Raw genomic sequence first — 16,590 nt, forward strand, 5'->3', positions numbered from 1 at the left:
CTCACTCGAGGGGAAGTAGTTTCCGTTAAGCCGTGACTTCATTTCCACCGCAATGGCCGCCAAAACAATGGCCGGAATGTTATCTAAGTTTTGCAGCCAACGAAAATAAGTTTTTCCAGCGGCTTTATATTTGAAATTACATTTAATTTACCACTGTATTTGTCGTAGCACAACGTATAGTGTTGGGCATGCCGTGAGAAGCGAGACTAAGTGTTGAGGAGCTGGTGTTTGAACTCCTTCTGGAGCTTCTGCAGCTAACTCGCAGCTCTCCTGCTCACTGCTTCAGTTTAGGCAGCTATTAGCTAGCATATCTAGTTAAATCAGCCAAGTTAGCAGCATTAACTTACCAGTTCGTGTTCTACGCCTGTTTTTAGCTAGTTCTCCAAATGGAAATAGCCGTGTTCGCACCCGCATGCTGACCTGGCGTTGGTATCAGCGAGCGGATTAAGATGTAGTAAGCAACAGGGCAGTCGCTTCTCTTCTCCGACTGAAATGACCACCTAGCCGCTCTGTCATGGCCTGTAGTTCAGGAACCAGCCCCGTTAGCACCGTACCGGCGCTGCCCGTTGCTTCGTCGCCAAACGAGGCCATGAAGCCGGTCCTCTTCGAGATCTTCGGCGAGATGTGGAAGGTACAGGCCCGCCTGGGGCAAGGAGGCTCGGCTTCAGTGTACCGGGTCAGCTCGGTTAGTTCGGGCAGAGCCAGCTCGGCCGCTGTGAAGGAGTTCCAGGCGGACACACAAGGCGGGGATTACGGGTATCTGAAGGAAAGGGCCGTGCTGGAAGATATCCAGGGACACAAAAATATCGGTAGGTGGATTGGCTAGCAAGGTGACTGCAATAGGTTAGTGGTTCCCAATCCTGATTCTGTATTATCCTCCTGCTTGAACATCGTGGGTTTTATATCCAGTTTTGGGAGCCCCATCCTACATAGCTTTACTCTTGAAATATAGTTGAAACTGTTGAGGACTGGAGTTGAAAACCATCGGTCTAGCAGCCCCGTGATGGCCTTATTCATTAGCTGACCAATTAGGTGGATTAGGTGTCTTGGAGCAGGGAAATCATGTAGCTATAGTCTGGGAGAGATATATTGCTTTGCAAAGTGTTTTGCTTTTCGTTTGTATTGAATGTGAAGAATTTGTCACTTTCAATATTTTGCTTTTGATGTGCAGTGACCCTGTATGGTGTGTTCACCCACCACAATCCACTGGGCATAGCCACACGATGCTTGCTGCTGGAACTTCTCGACGTGAGCGTGTCAGAATTGCTGGTCAGAGCAAGCAACCAGGGTCACTCCATGTGGCTGATCCAGCACTGTGCCCGTGATGTTCTGGAAGCCCTGTGCTTCCTGCACCGAGACGGCTACGTGCATGCTGACCTCAAGCCCCGCAACGTCCTCTGGAGCCCCGATGATGAGTGCTTTAAGCTCATTGACTTCGGGCTCAGCTTCAAAGAGGGGCACCAGGTGAGGCGCTGCTTGTGGGCTGAGATGTAGCAGTTGTTTGAGTTAAAGAAATGCTATATGAGGAGAGGAACAGGGCAAATCCAGTCTAAGAACTGGTGTGTTGAGTTGGCTAATTGTTTTGTTTTCTTGGTGTTTTGGTATTTACTCCTTGTAGGACGTGAAGTACATCCAGACTGATGGGTACCGGGCCCCTGAGGCAGAGCTGCAGAACTCGCTGGCCCAGGCAGGTCTAGAGGGAGACTCGGGCTGCAGTACTGCTGTTGACCTGTGGAGTCTGGGCATTATTCTGCTGGAAATGTTCTCAGGAATCAAACTGAAAGAAACCATCAAGTCCCAGGAGTGGAAGGTCAGTAGGGATTGTTGATGCTTTTTATGCATCTTTGACAACAGTTGTTTGCAATTTTTTGTAACTTGAAGGCTGTCTATAATTTATAAATGTTTTTTTGAATGCTCAGGCATTTCATTTTTAATAGGCAAGAACATATAAATGAATAAAAACAAAACAAACAAGCCAAAAGCAAACCTTATTTTAGGAACTGATGCTTGTTCAACCACTTCACCATGTGATCCATAGAAATATGTTTTTTAAATGAATTAATGAAAATGGAAAAAACTGTAAATATTTCTGTATTCATCCTGCAGAATATAAGTTAGCTTCTGCCATCTCTTTCAACCATTTGAAAGCATTATTGAAGTAGTTTAACAGGCTAGTGAGGTTCATGTCATGCCAAACAGTTAAAATCAAGTATAATTCTATGTATATATGTATGATGAAGTCTTTACACAATGTGTACACATTTACAAATAAAGACCCAGCACCAGTGATAACAATAACAGCACAGAATATGAAAGTACATTAATGGACATGCTATATTCACACTTTCCTTTTATTTTCAATTTCAGGACAACAGTGCTGCAATCATAGATCATATATTTTCAAGCAATTCTGTGGTGTATCCTGCTATTCCTGTCTATCATCTGAGAGATCTCATCAAAAGGTAAACAATGAATACAATGAATAACTCTGTCTATAAATCCCATGTCAGTTTTTGCTCAGAAGTGACATCTGTCTTTCTGCCTTCAGCATGCTTCACAACAACCCCAGTCACAGGAGCACAGCTGAAGCTGCACTGATCAATCCCTTCTTCAGTATTCCTTTTGGTATGACCGTTTAACATAACATAACATAACATATTCCTTAACCAGTTACATGGACTTGTTAGGTAAATGAGAAAATTGCTTTGTTCACAGCTCCTCACATTGAAGACTTGGTCCTGCTCCCCACACCTGTCCTTAGACTGCTTAACGTAATTGATGACTGTCATTTACACAATGATGATGAATATGAAGGTGAGTGCTTTTGTCAGCAGTTTAAGTGTTTGAGGTGCAAGTTACATTGATGAAGGCTATTGTTTAATTAACCTGTCTATTTCAGTGTTCACTGGTGCATGTTATGCGTTTGCCAATAGTAGCCTTTTCTGCCAGTGTGATGTTAGGTGAGAGGTGAGAGTTACTTGAAGGTCTGATGCAAGGGTGCGGGAGAGTATTGGTTATAATATATATTATACTTGGTAATAAGTGTTGATTATTTGGTCATAGATGGGCAAAGGGGGAAAAAGGACATGGTTCACTGGTTAAAATATGAGTGCATATGTTCAGCAGCCAATCAGCATGTGATTTATTTTTGCTTATATTGGTCATTTTATTGGCAGTCATTTGATAGAGCAGCTAACAGGCATATTTTTGTGATTAAAAAAAAAAAAAAAAATGTATTTCAGAGATTATTGAGGACATGAGGGAAGAATGCCAGAAATATGGCTCAGTCATATCCCTGTTGATTCCAAAAGAAAATCCTGGCAAAGGCCAGGTAAGTCATGTGATCTGAAATCACCTTAATCTTGAAATTTGCATCATATTTGTAATGTGTCAAATCTTCTGTTCTGCTCTTAATGTGGAACGAACTTTCTGTTTTATTTAGTTGTAAGTTGTCATTTGTAACTAGGTTATAATGGCTCACTGTTTCCCTGAAGGTTTTTGTAGAGTATGCAAATGCTGGAGACTCCAAAGAAGCCCAGAGACTGCTGACAGGCCGGACGTTCGATGGCAAATTTGTGGTGGCCACCTTCTACCCACTGAGTGCCTATAAGAGAGGTTATCTGTATCAAACTGTGCAGTAAGGGGCTACATGCATATAAATGCATACAAACCGTTTTATTATGAGAGTTGCTTAGCAGCTGGGATGACCACACTGTGTCTGTCGAGATAATCGTCTGTACTACATGAAATGTTTACCTTAGCATTTAGTTTAACATAGCATTGTAAAAGGCACATACACCTACGTAGCATCAAGACTGTCACCTGATTCGGTCTCTTCCATAGTTCACAGGTTACCTGGTGGCTTGCTTACATCATGCAATAACGACAGGTGTTTTCACAGTTACAAAAGAACACCCAAGTCTGAAAAATGTGACAGTCCTCTCTATTGATTGCCTAAAATCAAAAAGTCTTTCCAGTCTGCACATTATGTCGGTCTTCTTAAGAACTTTGAATCTACATTAGTTTGAACACAGACTCTGAGCACAAATGTCACATATTGACATACACACACACATATATATATTAGCTTTATTATTTTATTTGAAATGTTTTGAGGGTTTCAAATGTTGTGTAGAAACTACGGTATGTCCTATAAGACTAGTGTAAAACCTTATGAAACACCCTCCATAAGTTTTAGATTGTAGCTTTTTACTCTAGTGTAAGTTCTCAATGCATCATGTCAGTTTGAATACACAGTGGTACATACAGTACCTGTTGATAGTTGGTGTTGTGAAAGAGAGGGAGTAGTAGTTGCCTTTTGTGTTGACTAGACTGCAACTGTGAATAGCCTATTACCTTGACTCAAGCTTTTTTATTAATATATAAGCTTGTGAGTTTTGTGCTCTGATCCTGAGGCACATTTGCATATTCTGCTGTATTCATAACCACTTTATTTTTTAGTTTATTCACCATCTTAATGCAACTGATGATGTGCTAAATGCCTGTAGATGGTTTTTCAATTTAAATATAGGCTGAGTTACAAATATAGATATTATATCTCTTGGCATTTTTTTACTTTTACATGACCAGTTGTTTCATCCTGGTATTGTTAACTATGCTGTGGTGGCTTTTCCATTTAAAATGATGATCATCAGTGGTTACCTTTAAAACATGTAAAGCCACAATCAGGGATTTTCAAAATGACAGAGGTACATTCAGCACTGAAAGATAAAAACAAGTTTACAACTGCAAGTGGTTTGGAAGGAAGGGGTGAAAGGAAAATATTTATTTAGAAGTGTAATTCTATAAACTTTGGAGAAACAATAGAAATATACTCTCAATTTGGTGCAATTGGAGTCTTGTAGTAGCTTTACAAATTCCTGATTGTGACTGTTTTTTTTTTTTTTTTTTGTGCAGTAACTGTGTAATAGTTGGCATGCAAAATTAGAAATATTTTTTTTTTTGGTCTAGTCTTCCAAGAATTTTAAAAAATCCTGCGACGCCATCCAGAATGCAAAGCAGTTCCCTCCTCTATCCGTTATTGCAGTATGGAAGTGTTTAAGCGTACAAGCAGGATTAAGGCTTGTCTTTCTATATGCAAATGTGCGTTTTAAAAAAAGAGTTTTAAACTTTCTGAAAGATGAGTGTTGGTTTAAATTTTGCACATTGCTCTTGATTGTAGTTTGTTAATGAGCGTTCGCTGGAGATGTTGGACAGGGGACTACTAGACAATAGGTTTTGTTTAAAAGGATATTAGCTGAGGTGTTTTCAGGCTTTTGTGGGAGTGTGTGGAAACTGAACATCAGTGCTGTGCTCAGTGATTACCAGCATTCTGATTCTGACCTTGAGAGGTACAGAAAGTCTTGTAAAGATAAATGAGCTGCATCATGTGGTATAGGTCAGGGTTGAACACCCTTTACTGTAACAGATTACATTTAAAGGTCTAAACTCCATTGTTAAGTAGGTTTTTGCTGTCATAATAATGATTAAAAGCACTCTAGCCACTGAGCAAGCGTCAGCGCTATATTACTGAATTTCAGGGTGAGCGTTCTGCATGAAAGAGGACTGCTCACATTGCACCAAATGGAATAGATTTACCAAATGAAACCCTTGGTGGCCTGGACGAAAATGGACTGAAATGCTGTGACCTATTGCACAAAGACAGCAAAATTTTCTGTTCCACAAAATTTTCTGTTCCACAATCCCTCCTAAATGTGTCACAGGTGGCCTACAGTTCATGTTAAGCACATAAAAAGAAGTGAAAAAAGACCTTGTTTGTTTAGACGATAATACCTCAAAATACAACCAGCTGATAATTGTGCTAATTACGATTCTTCTTTCATAGAGTGAGATCATGTTTCGGAAAAGTTTATCGTAGCTTAGTCTGGAAAAAGAAATTTCTGAAGAATTGGCTGTGCACTGTCTGTGATGAAATTATCCTGGCCATTTCCGCACTGGTTTGCTGGGCAAGTGAAGTCATTAACACAAATAGTGGTACAACCGGGTTCTTAAGATTCCATTCTGACTAATGAGATGGATACAATGGGGGAGTAGGTGTGCCCTCGCTTTCGCTTTGAATGTTTTTACGCTAAATTCCAGTATCTACACCCTTTACTACATTGTGTAAGGCAGTCTAACTGGAATTTGAACTAATCCTGCTTACACTCATTGGCATAACATAACATTTAAAACCATTGACAGTTGAAGTTATTGTGAAACATTGTATAACATTAACATTAATTAACATCATCTTGTGACAATAGCACCTGTCAAGAATTGGGATGTACATATTAGACAGCAAGTGAACAGTCAATTCTTAAAAACGTGAACTTTGTGGGCTGTTCCCTGTATGCAGTGGTGAGTACCCACTGTCCAAAATTGTCTTAGGAAAGACAACTAAGGAACTGGCTGCTTTGGGTGGGTACCATGGGTGTTCAGAGCTCATGGATGTGATCCATGGAGGCCCTGCTTTACAGCTTAAATATCTGCTGCTAACATATTGGTGCCAGATACCACAGAACACCTTCAGCAGCACCTTCAGAACACCTGGCAGCACAAAGGGGGCCTACAAATGATTAGGCTTGGGGTTTAATGTTGTATTTAATGTTATGGCTGATTGATGTTTAGTGTTAAAGTGATTTCTTGGTACTTCTGCCAGAGTTTCCTGTGCACCATCGCAATCATCTGGAATTTCATGCTTTTCTATCAAATTAGTAAATTATTTGGATTTTATCTGGACAGGCTGAGTAGTCTGAATATAGTGACTAATGTCTAGTCAACACTGCAGCCCAGGTTTGATATTTTTTTTTAAATCAGTACAGTTTGTGGGAGTTTAAGCGGCACAGGCTTCTGCTGTTTCACTGTGAGAGCCACTACTCAACACTGAACTAGTTTTCTAACACTGTCTTGATGGTACAGGGAGACTACCCTTGTTTTTCCCCAGGGGAGCACTGAAAATGATTCCCCCAGAAAAGTTGTTTATTCTTCTCTCATCTATGTCCACTGCCGGAATCTGAGGGTCTTTCAGGATCAAAAAGCACAAAAATACGCCTCCTCGACTTCTCTGAAAAATGGTTACACCACGCTGTGTAAAATTAAGTTACCAACTATGAAATAGTGCCAAAAAAATCAGAACTTAACCGACCGTTAGAGTCGACCAATAACGGCAAAAATGACCCAAGGCTGCTGTGAAGACTGCACTGTGGATTTATGCACACTTCTAATTACTTGGGTCTTCATTTGCTTCCAGCAATGTTGTCCGCCGAGCTTCGGATGCAGCTGCTTTAGTTACGGAATACGTAAACTTGCTCACTGTCAACTTCCTGAGCAGTTGATAGTGTTGTACTGGCTGTTGTCTTGTGAGAGCGAGAGGGGGAAGAAAGTTTTGAAGGAACAGCCATGGAGTGTGCACATACACCCCTCTGTGGGACTAAAATGCCCTTTACTGCCTGTTGTCTTCAGAAAGGTCGTTGAACAAAGCTGCCTGTTTAAATGCAGTTTTTGCTGGGTAGCAGTCTTACCCGCTCACCTCCTGGGTTTGCTGTTTGGCAGTGCTGTGCCATGAGCTTGAGATGTGTTTTGCTTCTACTGCAAACTGCAGGTTGTTTCAGAAAAAATCCAGAGGCAAGTTCAAATGGGCATGACATAAAAGTTAGCCGCTTGGGCAGAGGCTCATTGAATCTAAAAGTGCTAATGATGTCAAGTTGACCTGCTCAGGAGGTTTTAGGTGCGGGTTTATGCTAACAGGAAGCTTGTAGTTACTGTGAAAAACAGGTTTGTGTGTGTATAAAGAGCAAATACTTTTGTAGTGGGGTTTTGTTCCTGTGAACAGTCTGACAGCTTTTGAGAAATACATGGGCTTCAGTTCTACTTTAATTATAATCTAACGCAGAACAAGAGGTTTAAACACTTGTACGTCACTAAGAGCTTCATACACTGCATTATTGTTATTTAGTGATGTGGGATTACAGCTTATTGAAAGCATCGAGGCTGGGTTTCCAAAAGGTATCTTAGCACTGGTGATTCTTAAATAGACGAGTGAGCATCCTACTGAATACTCTCTCTACCAGTTAATTTGATCTTAACACTAAGATGCTTGTGGGAAGCTGGGCCCAGAGGGCTCAGTATATCAGTAGCTCACCAAGGCAGTACACAAACTTAGAACAGACTCACTGTATACAATATGATATAGTTAATAAATGTTTTAACCTTGTGTCTTCCGTACGTTATCCAAAAACACCAGCTGCTCTTTATATTGTTCAAAACTCCCTGTTCGACAAATAGAAAGGGCCCAAAATTGCTTTTAACAAAATGTAACATTTACTTCCATTAAAGACACTTACAGTAAGTCTTGTTCTGACCTTTTGGGTTGGATTCCTGGCCAGGGATTCCAAAAGTTATTACACAGCATCCCTGTTCAGCACTGGCCCTATGTGTTTTCTTTTTTTATGATTTGGTACAGTTCTAATTTCTAGTTTATAATTAAGCAAGTTGGTTTTAATACTCCATCCATTTCCTTGTATGTTTTTTTTCTTTAGTTTAACAAAAGTTACAATGTATACCCTTCACATTAAAATGTGCTTTAAGGATGTGATTGTTACCAAAACATAAAGGACTGCTACAGAGCTGCAGCTTTAGCAGTGAAAATGAATAACGAAATGCAGTTTAATCTCCGAGACACTGCAGTTAAAATACAGTGTGGGTGGTAGATGTGGTATCTACTTTACATTGTTAAACAAATCTTGCAAGTTAGTGGTTTTGAGATTCCTTTAGTGTCTTTGTATTCAGACAATCACTAGGTTCACCACTGCCTTCATTGTATGTATCCTATCTGTCTGACTGTGGTGTAGACCATTGTGGTAAAGACTGGATAAGATTGGTGGAAAGAATGCATTATTGTCAGTGTTCTGCCTTATGGCCCACATATAGCCTGCCTTATAGAGCTGTATTTGACGGAAAACTTGAATTTAAGGCTGTTACAGAGTTGAACAATAACCAAATGAAACATGGACAGTTGTGCTCGCATGTTTATATATTCTCATCATGAATCTGAATGTCATGGAAATCTAAGACACCTGTTCTTTTTTAGCTGTTCAGTTATGACTGCACACTGTACATCTTTTAATATGAACACATTTGATGCTTTTGATATCCATCAACAAGCTTCTGGCATAGAGTTTGGTTGGATATTTGACCGCTCATCTTGGCAGAGTTTGATCAGATTTGTTGCCTTGGTGGTTCTTGGGTTGTTCTTGACTATCCAAACCAGTTTCCTCTCAGCTGAGGGTGGGATTTGGTACTTGCATGCAGTTGTTTGAACTATCGATCTTGGAATATGCTTCTTTTGTTTTCCCCCTTTTCATGTAGGCACAAAGAAGCTACCAGTTGTAGTCAATCATGATCACTAACTTGACATTAAGAGGTCTTGGCCTAAAAAGACATTGTGGAACTTGCAGTAGCACGGAACACTTAAGTTGAATGTATGTATGTATGTAACATATTGACCCATATAAGACCTTTCTTTCTAGTTAAGGTGTATGTTGTACACTAATTCTGCCCCAGAAAAAAGAATTATTGAAAGCCTAATATTGCCATGACATGTCCTTGATGAGTGTATTTAAACATCTGACCACAATTGCTGATTTGAATGTGAAAGTGTGTTATGTTGTTGTATGAGCTGGAAATGAGTCCAAAAAGGACTGTAGCCATAATGTCAGATTTTCTAGGAGAGAAGTGCTCTACTGACTCACAACTGTTAGAGAAATTGTTCCAATGAAAATTGCTCCACTGTTTAACGATCAGCTTAGAGTTACAGTGCGTTTGGGGGAAACTCAGCAGAGCAGATTGTATATGCATTATTGACCAGGGAAGCCCATGCTTTTGTCTTGCACGATTCTGTAATGGATGAGTGATGGTCTTGTTTCTCACAATAAAATAAACTAAACTATCTCGTTGGTGTTATGTGTTTACTTTAGCACTGTCCACTGGGCGTAAATTCTCTATATTATAGCTGAACCTTTCCTCCTGTTGTTTTGTAGGCCTTGGACACACAACCATTATTTTTTTATATTTTTACTCAGTGTTGGGATATCAAAAAATTTATATTCTCCAACTTAAAAGCTTATTTTAAAGTTTGCTGTTCGAAAATATACTCTCGACTGAGCCGGCGATCAGCAGTCAACTTGAATTTAGAAAATGAGACAAGAAAAACAAGATATTGTAATTCACATCTGAATTTAAAGGCTTAGAGTTAATGCAACTCTAAAATATAACAGATACACTCCCCAGGTTGTACTTACTGCTTTTTGTCATGTGGGGGCAGCACTAGCATTTAAATAGGAAAAGCTACACAGACATTTAACAGTGTTTCTGTGCATAACCATGTTAGATGACACTTCTAACTGTGATTATTTACGATTATCATTTATTGATGGACAAATAAATGCAAAATGTATATAACAGCACCAAGACACAATGCTATTCAACCCTTATCAATTTTAAAATAATACATATGTATGGTCACTGTCCCACAAAAACCATGTATCTCCAAAATAACTTCATAGACCTTTAAATGGTCAATATAAATTGTTATTTCTAGCCATTTTGAAGCATTTCTATTGGTCTATTTATCATGACATTTAAACACAATTTAAAGAACAACTGCAAGATTCAGACTGTCAAAATGTAAAAAGTCAGACAAAAATGGAGATGCAAAGTTTTAGCATTACAGCTACTCTATATGTATGCATGCATGCAGACCTTGCATATATGGAGGTGTACGTGAAGCTGGCAGTGCATTTTAGATTCTGTAATCTATTTCTTGTAACTCCACTCGGCCATCCAGCTGCTTCTCGTGTATTGTGGTTCATTACTGACCAAGAATGCAGTCCAGACACTCCCCTGTAGAGCGTCTATATTACTGGCCTCCTGTAGTGGTCTGTTGAGCCGCATACGTGCCTCCTGTTTACGGGCCCACATTTTACAGCAAGTCTAATAAAAGAAGCTGTGAGTGTCTGGCCTATTTGTGGGTGTACAATCACTCTCCACATCTGCACAGCACTGCACTGAACGACTAAAGGGATCCCTAGCTGTTTCCCAGTGGAAGCTTGAATTCCATAAATATTCGCTGGAGAAAATGGCTTAGGCCTATGCAGAATTTAACAGCTAGATTCGCTAGTGCATTACCTGGCAACCCTCTATTCTTCCCTCAGACTCAGGCATGACTGCACAAACTCGTCTGCACTCGATTGTGTACACAAGCAGAAACGACTGCGGAGAGAATGGAATGCAAGATTCAGTTTGGGTCAGATGTTGCTTGTTGCTTACCTGAGCGTCTATTCAGTCCTAACGTCATGCTCTGCGCACCTGGTCAATACCTTGGTCTTAAACGCTTTGCCTACACTTGTGGATTATCACGCATCTCATCCACCACCTGCTACCATTAATCCTGAAGCTGGGACAAACATGTGCACCCACACACTAGCCCCCCATTTATTACAGCTGTTTTCTTGTAGATTAAGCTGCTTACTGGCAAGCAAACAATCAGCAGGAACGTACGCTGTCAGGTTCAAGAATTTGAGACTGAGCTGAATTTTGATGGACAATTTCAGAAAGTGTTTGTCCTGACAGAGTGCATATATGTTGAGTATTGGCAAAGGCATTTAAAATAAATCATGCTCACACATTTAAGCCTGGCCAGGGATTTAAATAGAGTACTGTTTTGGATTGAATCCACTATTAGCTGTTGTATATTAAACAAAATATTTATTTATTTTGCTCAAATGATTCACGCCACATTTTACAGATTATTAAGGCTAAATGGCCATTATCTCATTGTCTTTTTTACATAATAAAGGAACTTCTCAAATTTAGGTAATTTTATGGTCATGTAATGTTCCTAAATCTGATTATCATTGACATTAGATCTGTCTGCAGACATTGGAAATGTTTATCTTTCCAGCATTTACAGAGCTTTAAAACAGAAGTCTAACATTGATTTAAATGATGTTTTCTTTTAGAATGAATTCATTTGTTAATATTTTATAGACATGGAAAAGAGAACTAATCTAAATTATAACATCAATATTTTGTGAACAACAAATTAGAAGGCTTTCATCCAGCCCCCAGTTTAACTGCAAACACAGTTTGGGACACCATTCCAGACGCAGACACACATCAAACCTGAGCTCTCCAATGCAACTCCCACACACACACAGCAATTCAACAGTTCATTAAGCATTCATCTGGAATCATCCTGAATATATTGACCCTGTTTACACCTGGTCACTTCATCTGTCTTGAGTATCAGGATTATATCTGGATAAGGTCAAGCCTGTAGAAATGTAGAAGCATTTAATACAGTGTTAGCCTATTCAAACCTCAAGCTGAGGTTATCTTTGGGTAAATAGCAATGCACTCTTGTAGGTCGCTCTGGATAAGAGCGTCTGCTAAAAGCCTTAAATGAAATTGTAAATGTAAATGTATACGAATCCAGTCTCTCAAACCACTTCAGGAGAGGGTCTGAGATGCATTTAAGCCACATGTTAAAGCAGTGTAAACACAGCCCAGTACAACTGAAACACCAGGAATAATTGCTAGTAATTGGATTTCAGTCTGACTAACTGGCTAAAATCTTATACAATCCAGATACTAGTTACATGAAGTGAGCAGGTGCAAACTGGTATGTATGTATGTATGTTTGTATGTATGCATGCATGCTCATTCTGCCCCAGAAAAAAGAACAGCTCAAAGAAATGATTGAAAGCCTAATATTGCCATGACATGTCCTTGATGAATGTATGTAAACATCTGACCACAATTGCTGATTTGAATGTGAAAGTGTGTGTGTGTGTGTGTGTGTGTGTGTTGTGTTGTTGTATGAGCTGGAAATAAGTCCAAATAGGACTGTAGCCATAATGTCAGATTTTCTAGGAGAAAAGTGCTCTACTGACTCACAACTGTTTGTGAGAAATTGTTCCAATGAAAAAATGTAGACGCATTTAACACAGTGTTAGCCAATTCAAACCTCTAGCTGAGGTGATTCTTGGGTAAATAGCAAAGCACACTTGTAGGTCGCTCTGGATAAGAGCGTCTGCTAAATGCCTTAAACAAAATTGTAAATGTAAATGTATACGAATCCAGTCTCTCAAACCACTTCAGGAGAAGGTTTGAGATGCATTTAAGCCACATGTTAAAGCAGTGTAAACACAGCCCAGTACAACTGAAACACCAGGAATAATTGCCATGCAGCAATTGGATTTCAGTCCGACTAACTGGCTAAAATCTTATACAATCCAGATACTAGTTACATGAAGTGAGCAGTTGTAAACTGGGTCATTGCCTCATTAACATTCTAGGATATAATGCTTTAGAAAACCTGCTTTAATTAATCTGCCAAAAATGTTGTCTTTTGGTCACAAAATATATGAAAGTTTGAACATTCCAAAATCGAGTGTAAGAAATGTGCTGGAGTACTGTAAACTCTTGTACTCTGTGCATGAAGACGTCGAGCTGACATCTAAAAGAAAGAATGTGCTACAAAAATAGACATAAAGAACAAACACTGAAAGTTAATCCCACTGACTAAGTATTTTATTAGTCTTACTTAAGTGTTCCCTAAATTCCTGGGATTATTTCGTTTTCATATTACTGCTCGTTATCAGATGGATACAGCTTAAACAGTAGTAAATAAATAAGACACAAGCTGTATTCAGAAGCTTTCCCAAGACTACTTTTGAGTGCCTAAGGCACAGATCTTACAGCTTTGATTCATGGGCTCCAAGACAGAAGGCAGCCAAGATCAAATCTAGCACAGTGGAAGTGCACTTTGTGAAGATCAAGAAAATCAGCCTTTCCCAAACAGCTCTCAGCTCCCTCCTCTATAGTTGTATACTACTGAGTGTCCGTCCACATGAAGTTACACTGGCAGCTGTGAAGGGGAACCTCTAGCTAAAGGAGAGAGAATAAATGCATGGGTAAACTGTGGGATGCCTTTGCCACTCTTCAATGGAAAAAGGAGGCTGCTATCACCATGGCTACAGATTGATGTTCTGCATTCCTAGCTATGTTATCATGTACTGCAGTAACACTTCTCTGTTTACAGATGGAAAGGCCGAGATGTGCTGAAAGTGTCTCTTACATCTCTTAAATATAGATCGTGCAAAAACGCAATCGAATCATTTGCACCTTTTTAAATTGGTTTGAATATGGATTGTCATGCATACAAGTCAACTGCATTTTACATCTAAGTTTCAACTATACACACATTCAGTGATTGTGGTGTTGTTAAAATGTTGTGTAAAACCCCTCCCAATGTCACCCCAATGCAGGGATGCCTGTAGATTGCTCTATTAAAGCACACCATTACAAAGAAGTTAGTAGAGACAATGGCTCTAATACAGAACCCTGAGAGCTCAAATAACCATTCTCTGTGCTGGTAAATCTCTTGTATAGGAGACACTCTTGTATGGCACCCAAAAAGACATATATATAAATATAAATATAAATTCTTCATAAATTTGTCACTTTTTTGCATAATGTGAATCTGTTGTTTTTTAGATTGTGTCAAAATGCCATGGACCAATAGAAATAATTTTACTATTGTGTTTGCTACTGTGCTATTGTAGTCCTGCAAGTGATCCCCTTTCTAATGTATCTGTAATATAGTACTGTTTTTCCTCTGATCAGTAGCTGTAATGTATCCTGATTATGAATGTATGTGGTTCTCAACCTTGTCCTGCACATTTTTTTGTTTACAGTGCTCTTAACACACCTGGTCCAGCTATCAGCTCAATAACAAGCCCTTCAGATGAAGGACCTGAGATGAAGGTAGTGTAGTAGAGCAGGAAACCACAGAGCAAGGCAGGGGGTTGAAAAACACGGATCTAGAGATTAGTCGCAATATACCATGTTGTAATACGCTTCTCAACACCTTCAATGCCTGGATCAGGTGCGTTAGAAAGGGGACAGAACTAAGCTCTCCATGGTCATAGATCACCAGGACACCCCATAATATCATAAATAATGTTTGCCTAAATAACAGATGAAATTTTCTTTTGTGTGCTGTTTGCTCCAACCTGCTACACATAATGTGTTTCCAAAGAGTGTTTCTGAGATAGATGCACCTTTCTGTCGGGAGGTTTATAGCCCACTCCCACTCTCTGCTAATTACATTGGGCTGTAGCGTAAGAAACGAGACTGAGCCACGTTTTCAATCTGCAGCTTGCTCTTATCTGCCAACTCCTCTTTGGAGTTTGCAGATGGCTGTTAAATGGCAAATGAAAGCTCCGAAAGCTTTTTAACAAATCCGGACCAAAATGAGTAGGGTAATAGAGGAGAAGCAGTTTTGCTACTAGAGTTTATTTCCTCCTATAGCTCAGTATTTCCATTGTGGTGGGAATGTGCCGGAAGGAAAACATTGACCTGAGTCTACACTCTCTTTTAGAGGGCCTCATAACATACACACACACAGCACATTAGCCAGACTGTGAGAGGTGCATGATTGCACACTCATGCTATCTTTCCAGAGTGGAGCTTTCTAAAGAGCAATGAGGGTCTGCTGGGAAACGGTTCTCTATTGAGCATTCTCCTTATCTACAACAATGAACATGCGCTCCTGATCAATAAGACTGATGAAACTGTAGCTCACTCGACTGGAACAGGACTCAACCCCTCCTCGCTGTCCTCCTTCTCTAGAGCTCGAGAGGTCGTAATATCGCTGATGGGAATCTGTGTGAGACTCAGGCTTCTCAGACATTGATTATTACAAGGCAGAGGGCCGAGATGGGGGTGTGTCCGTATCTCTGGGCCTTAAAGCTGGTCTTAGGTTGGGTATGACTGCTTATCAGATCGTCTGTCCCCCTCAGGCATTTTATCTGCTCATTTATCTACTTGGGCTGGCCAATCCTGCAGTCAGCATTTCGGGAAAGTAGGACCAGTCAATGATTTGGCCTAAGCGATCATCAGTATAATCTCATGTGAGGCTTATGCATGTCCTTTCTTGCAACTCCAGTAATCTATCCATCTGTTTTCGGGTAACTAAGCAGATTGAATGACATACGGATGACCATGGTGTTATGATACACACCAACCTGTCTCCAGGTTTTTTTGTTCATAGCAATCTAACTTTTGAAGGTCAGTCAATGACTGTACACATTCTCTAATACTATACAGTGCATATGTGTACTGTTCTGCTTGGCTACATTTAACATAAAACAAGCTGTTTTTACATCTTGAACATGCTGTTTTTTCAACCTCTGGATCTTTGTTGAAATCCCCTACGGACCAACGCTGGTGACATCCCACATGAATAAAACTTAGTTGCGAACATGACTTTGTAAGATGTGGGAACAAGATGATGTCATGGCCATTACTTAGGATTTCATGTTCCCACGCCTTGTGATCAAGTCGTGATCACAGCTTAATTATTTTGTTTCCATGCTTTACTAAGTTGTGGGCACAACTTAATTATCCTGTTCCCATGCCTAACTAAGTCATGTCCATGTCTTAATTATCTCGTTTCCACACCTTTCTAAGTCATGGCCATGACTTAATTATCTTGTTCCCACGCCTTACTAAGCCATGGCCACGACT

The 16,590-nt window shown here is 39.9% G+C and overlaps 1 protein-coding gene across 2 annotated transcripts; it reads left to right on the plus strand.

Annotated features, from left to right (window-relative positions):
• The first annotated feature begins 29 nt into the window (after positions 1–29).
• uhmk1 (U2AF homology motif (UHM) kinase 1) lies at positions 30–9,948 on the plus strand. Of its 2 annotated transcripts, XM_072684353.1 has the most exons (8): positions 30–809; positions 1,172–1,464; positions 1,619–1,810; positions 2,368–2,462; positions 2,549–2,625; positions 2,716–2,814; positions 3,243–3,331; positions 3,495–9,948. In XM_072684353.1, the coding sequence occupies exons 1-8, from the start codon at positions 515–517 to the stop codon at positions 3,639–3,641; spliced, it is 1,287 nt and encodes a 428-aa protein (XP_072540454.1). In that variant the 5' UTR covers positions 30–514; the 3' UTR covers positions 3,642–9,948. The 2 variants fall into 2 exon arrangements, with proteins under 2 accessions (XP_072540454.1, XP_072540456.1); XM_072684355.1 differs by lacking the exon at positions 3,243–3,331.
• The last annotated feature ends 6,642 nt before the right edge of the window (positions 9,949–16,590 follow it).

This window comes from Salminus brasiliensis, chromosome 7, assembly GCF_030463535.1.
Source record: "Salminus brasiliensis chromosome 7, fSalBra1.hap2, whole genome shotgun sequence".
Lineage (NCBI taxonomy): Eukaryota > Metazoa > Chordata > Actinopteri > Characiformes > Bryconidae > Salminus > Salminus brasiliensis.

What these genes read in the sequence shown, in the direction of transcription:
- uhmk1 (XM_072684353.1), top strand. Translation starts at nt 515, where the DNA reads ATGGCCTGTAGTTCAGGAACCAGCCCCGTTAGCACCGTACCGGCGCTG. An exon ending in GCTTCAAAGAGGGGCACCAG is followed by an intron (nt 1,465 to 1,618) that starts GTGAGGCGCTGC and finishes TACTCCTTGTAG; the next exon opens with GACGTGAAGTACATCCAGAC. An exon ending in CTGAGAGATCTCATCAAAAG is followed by an intron (nt 2,463 to 2,548) that starts GTAAACAATGAA and finishes TTCTGCCTTCAG; the next exon opens with CATGCTTCACAACAACCCCA.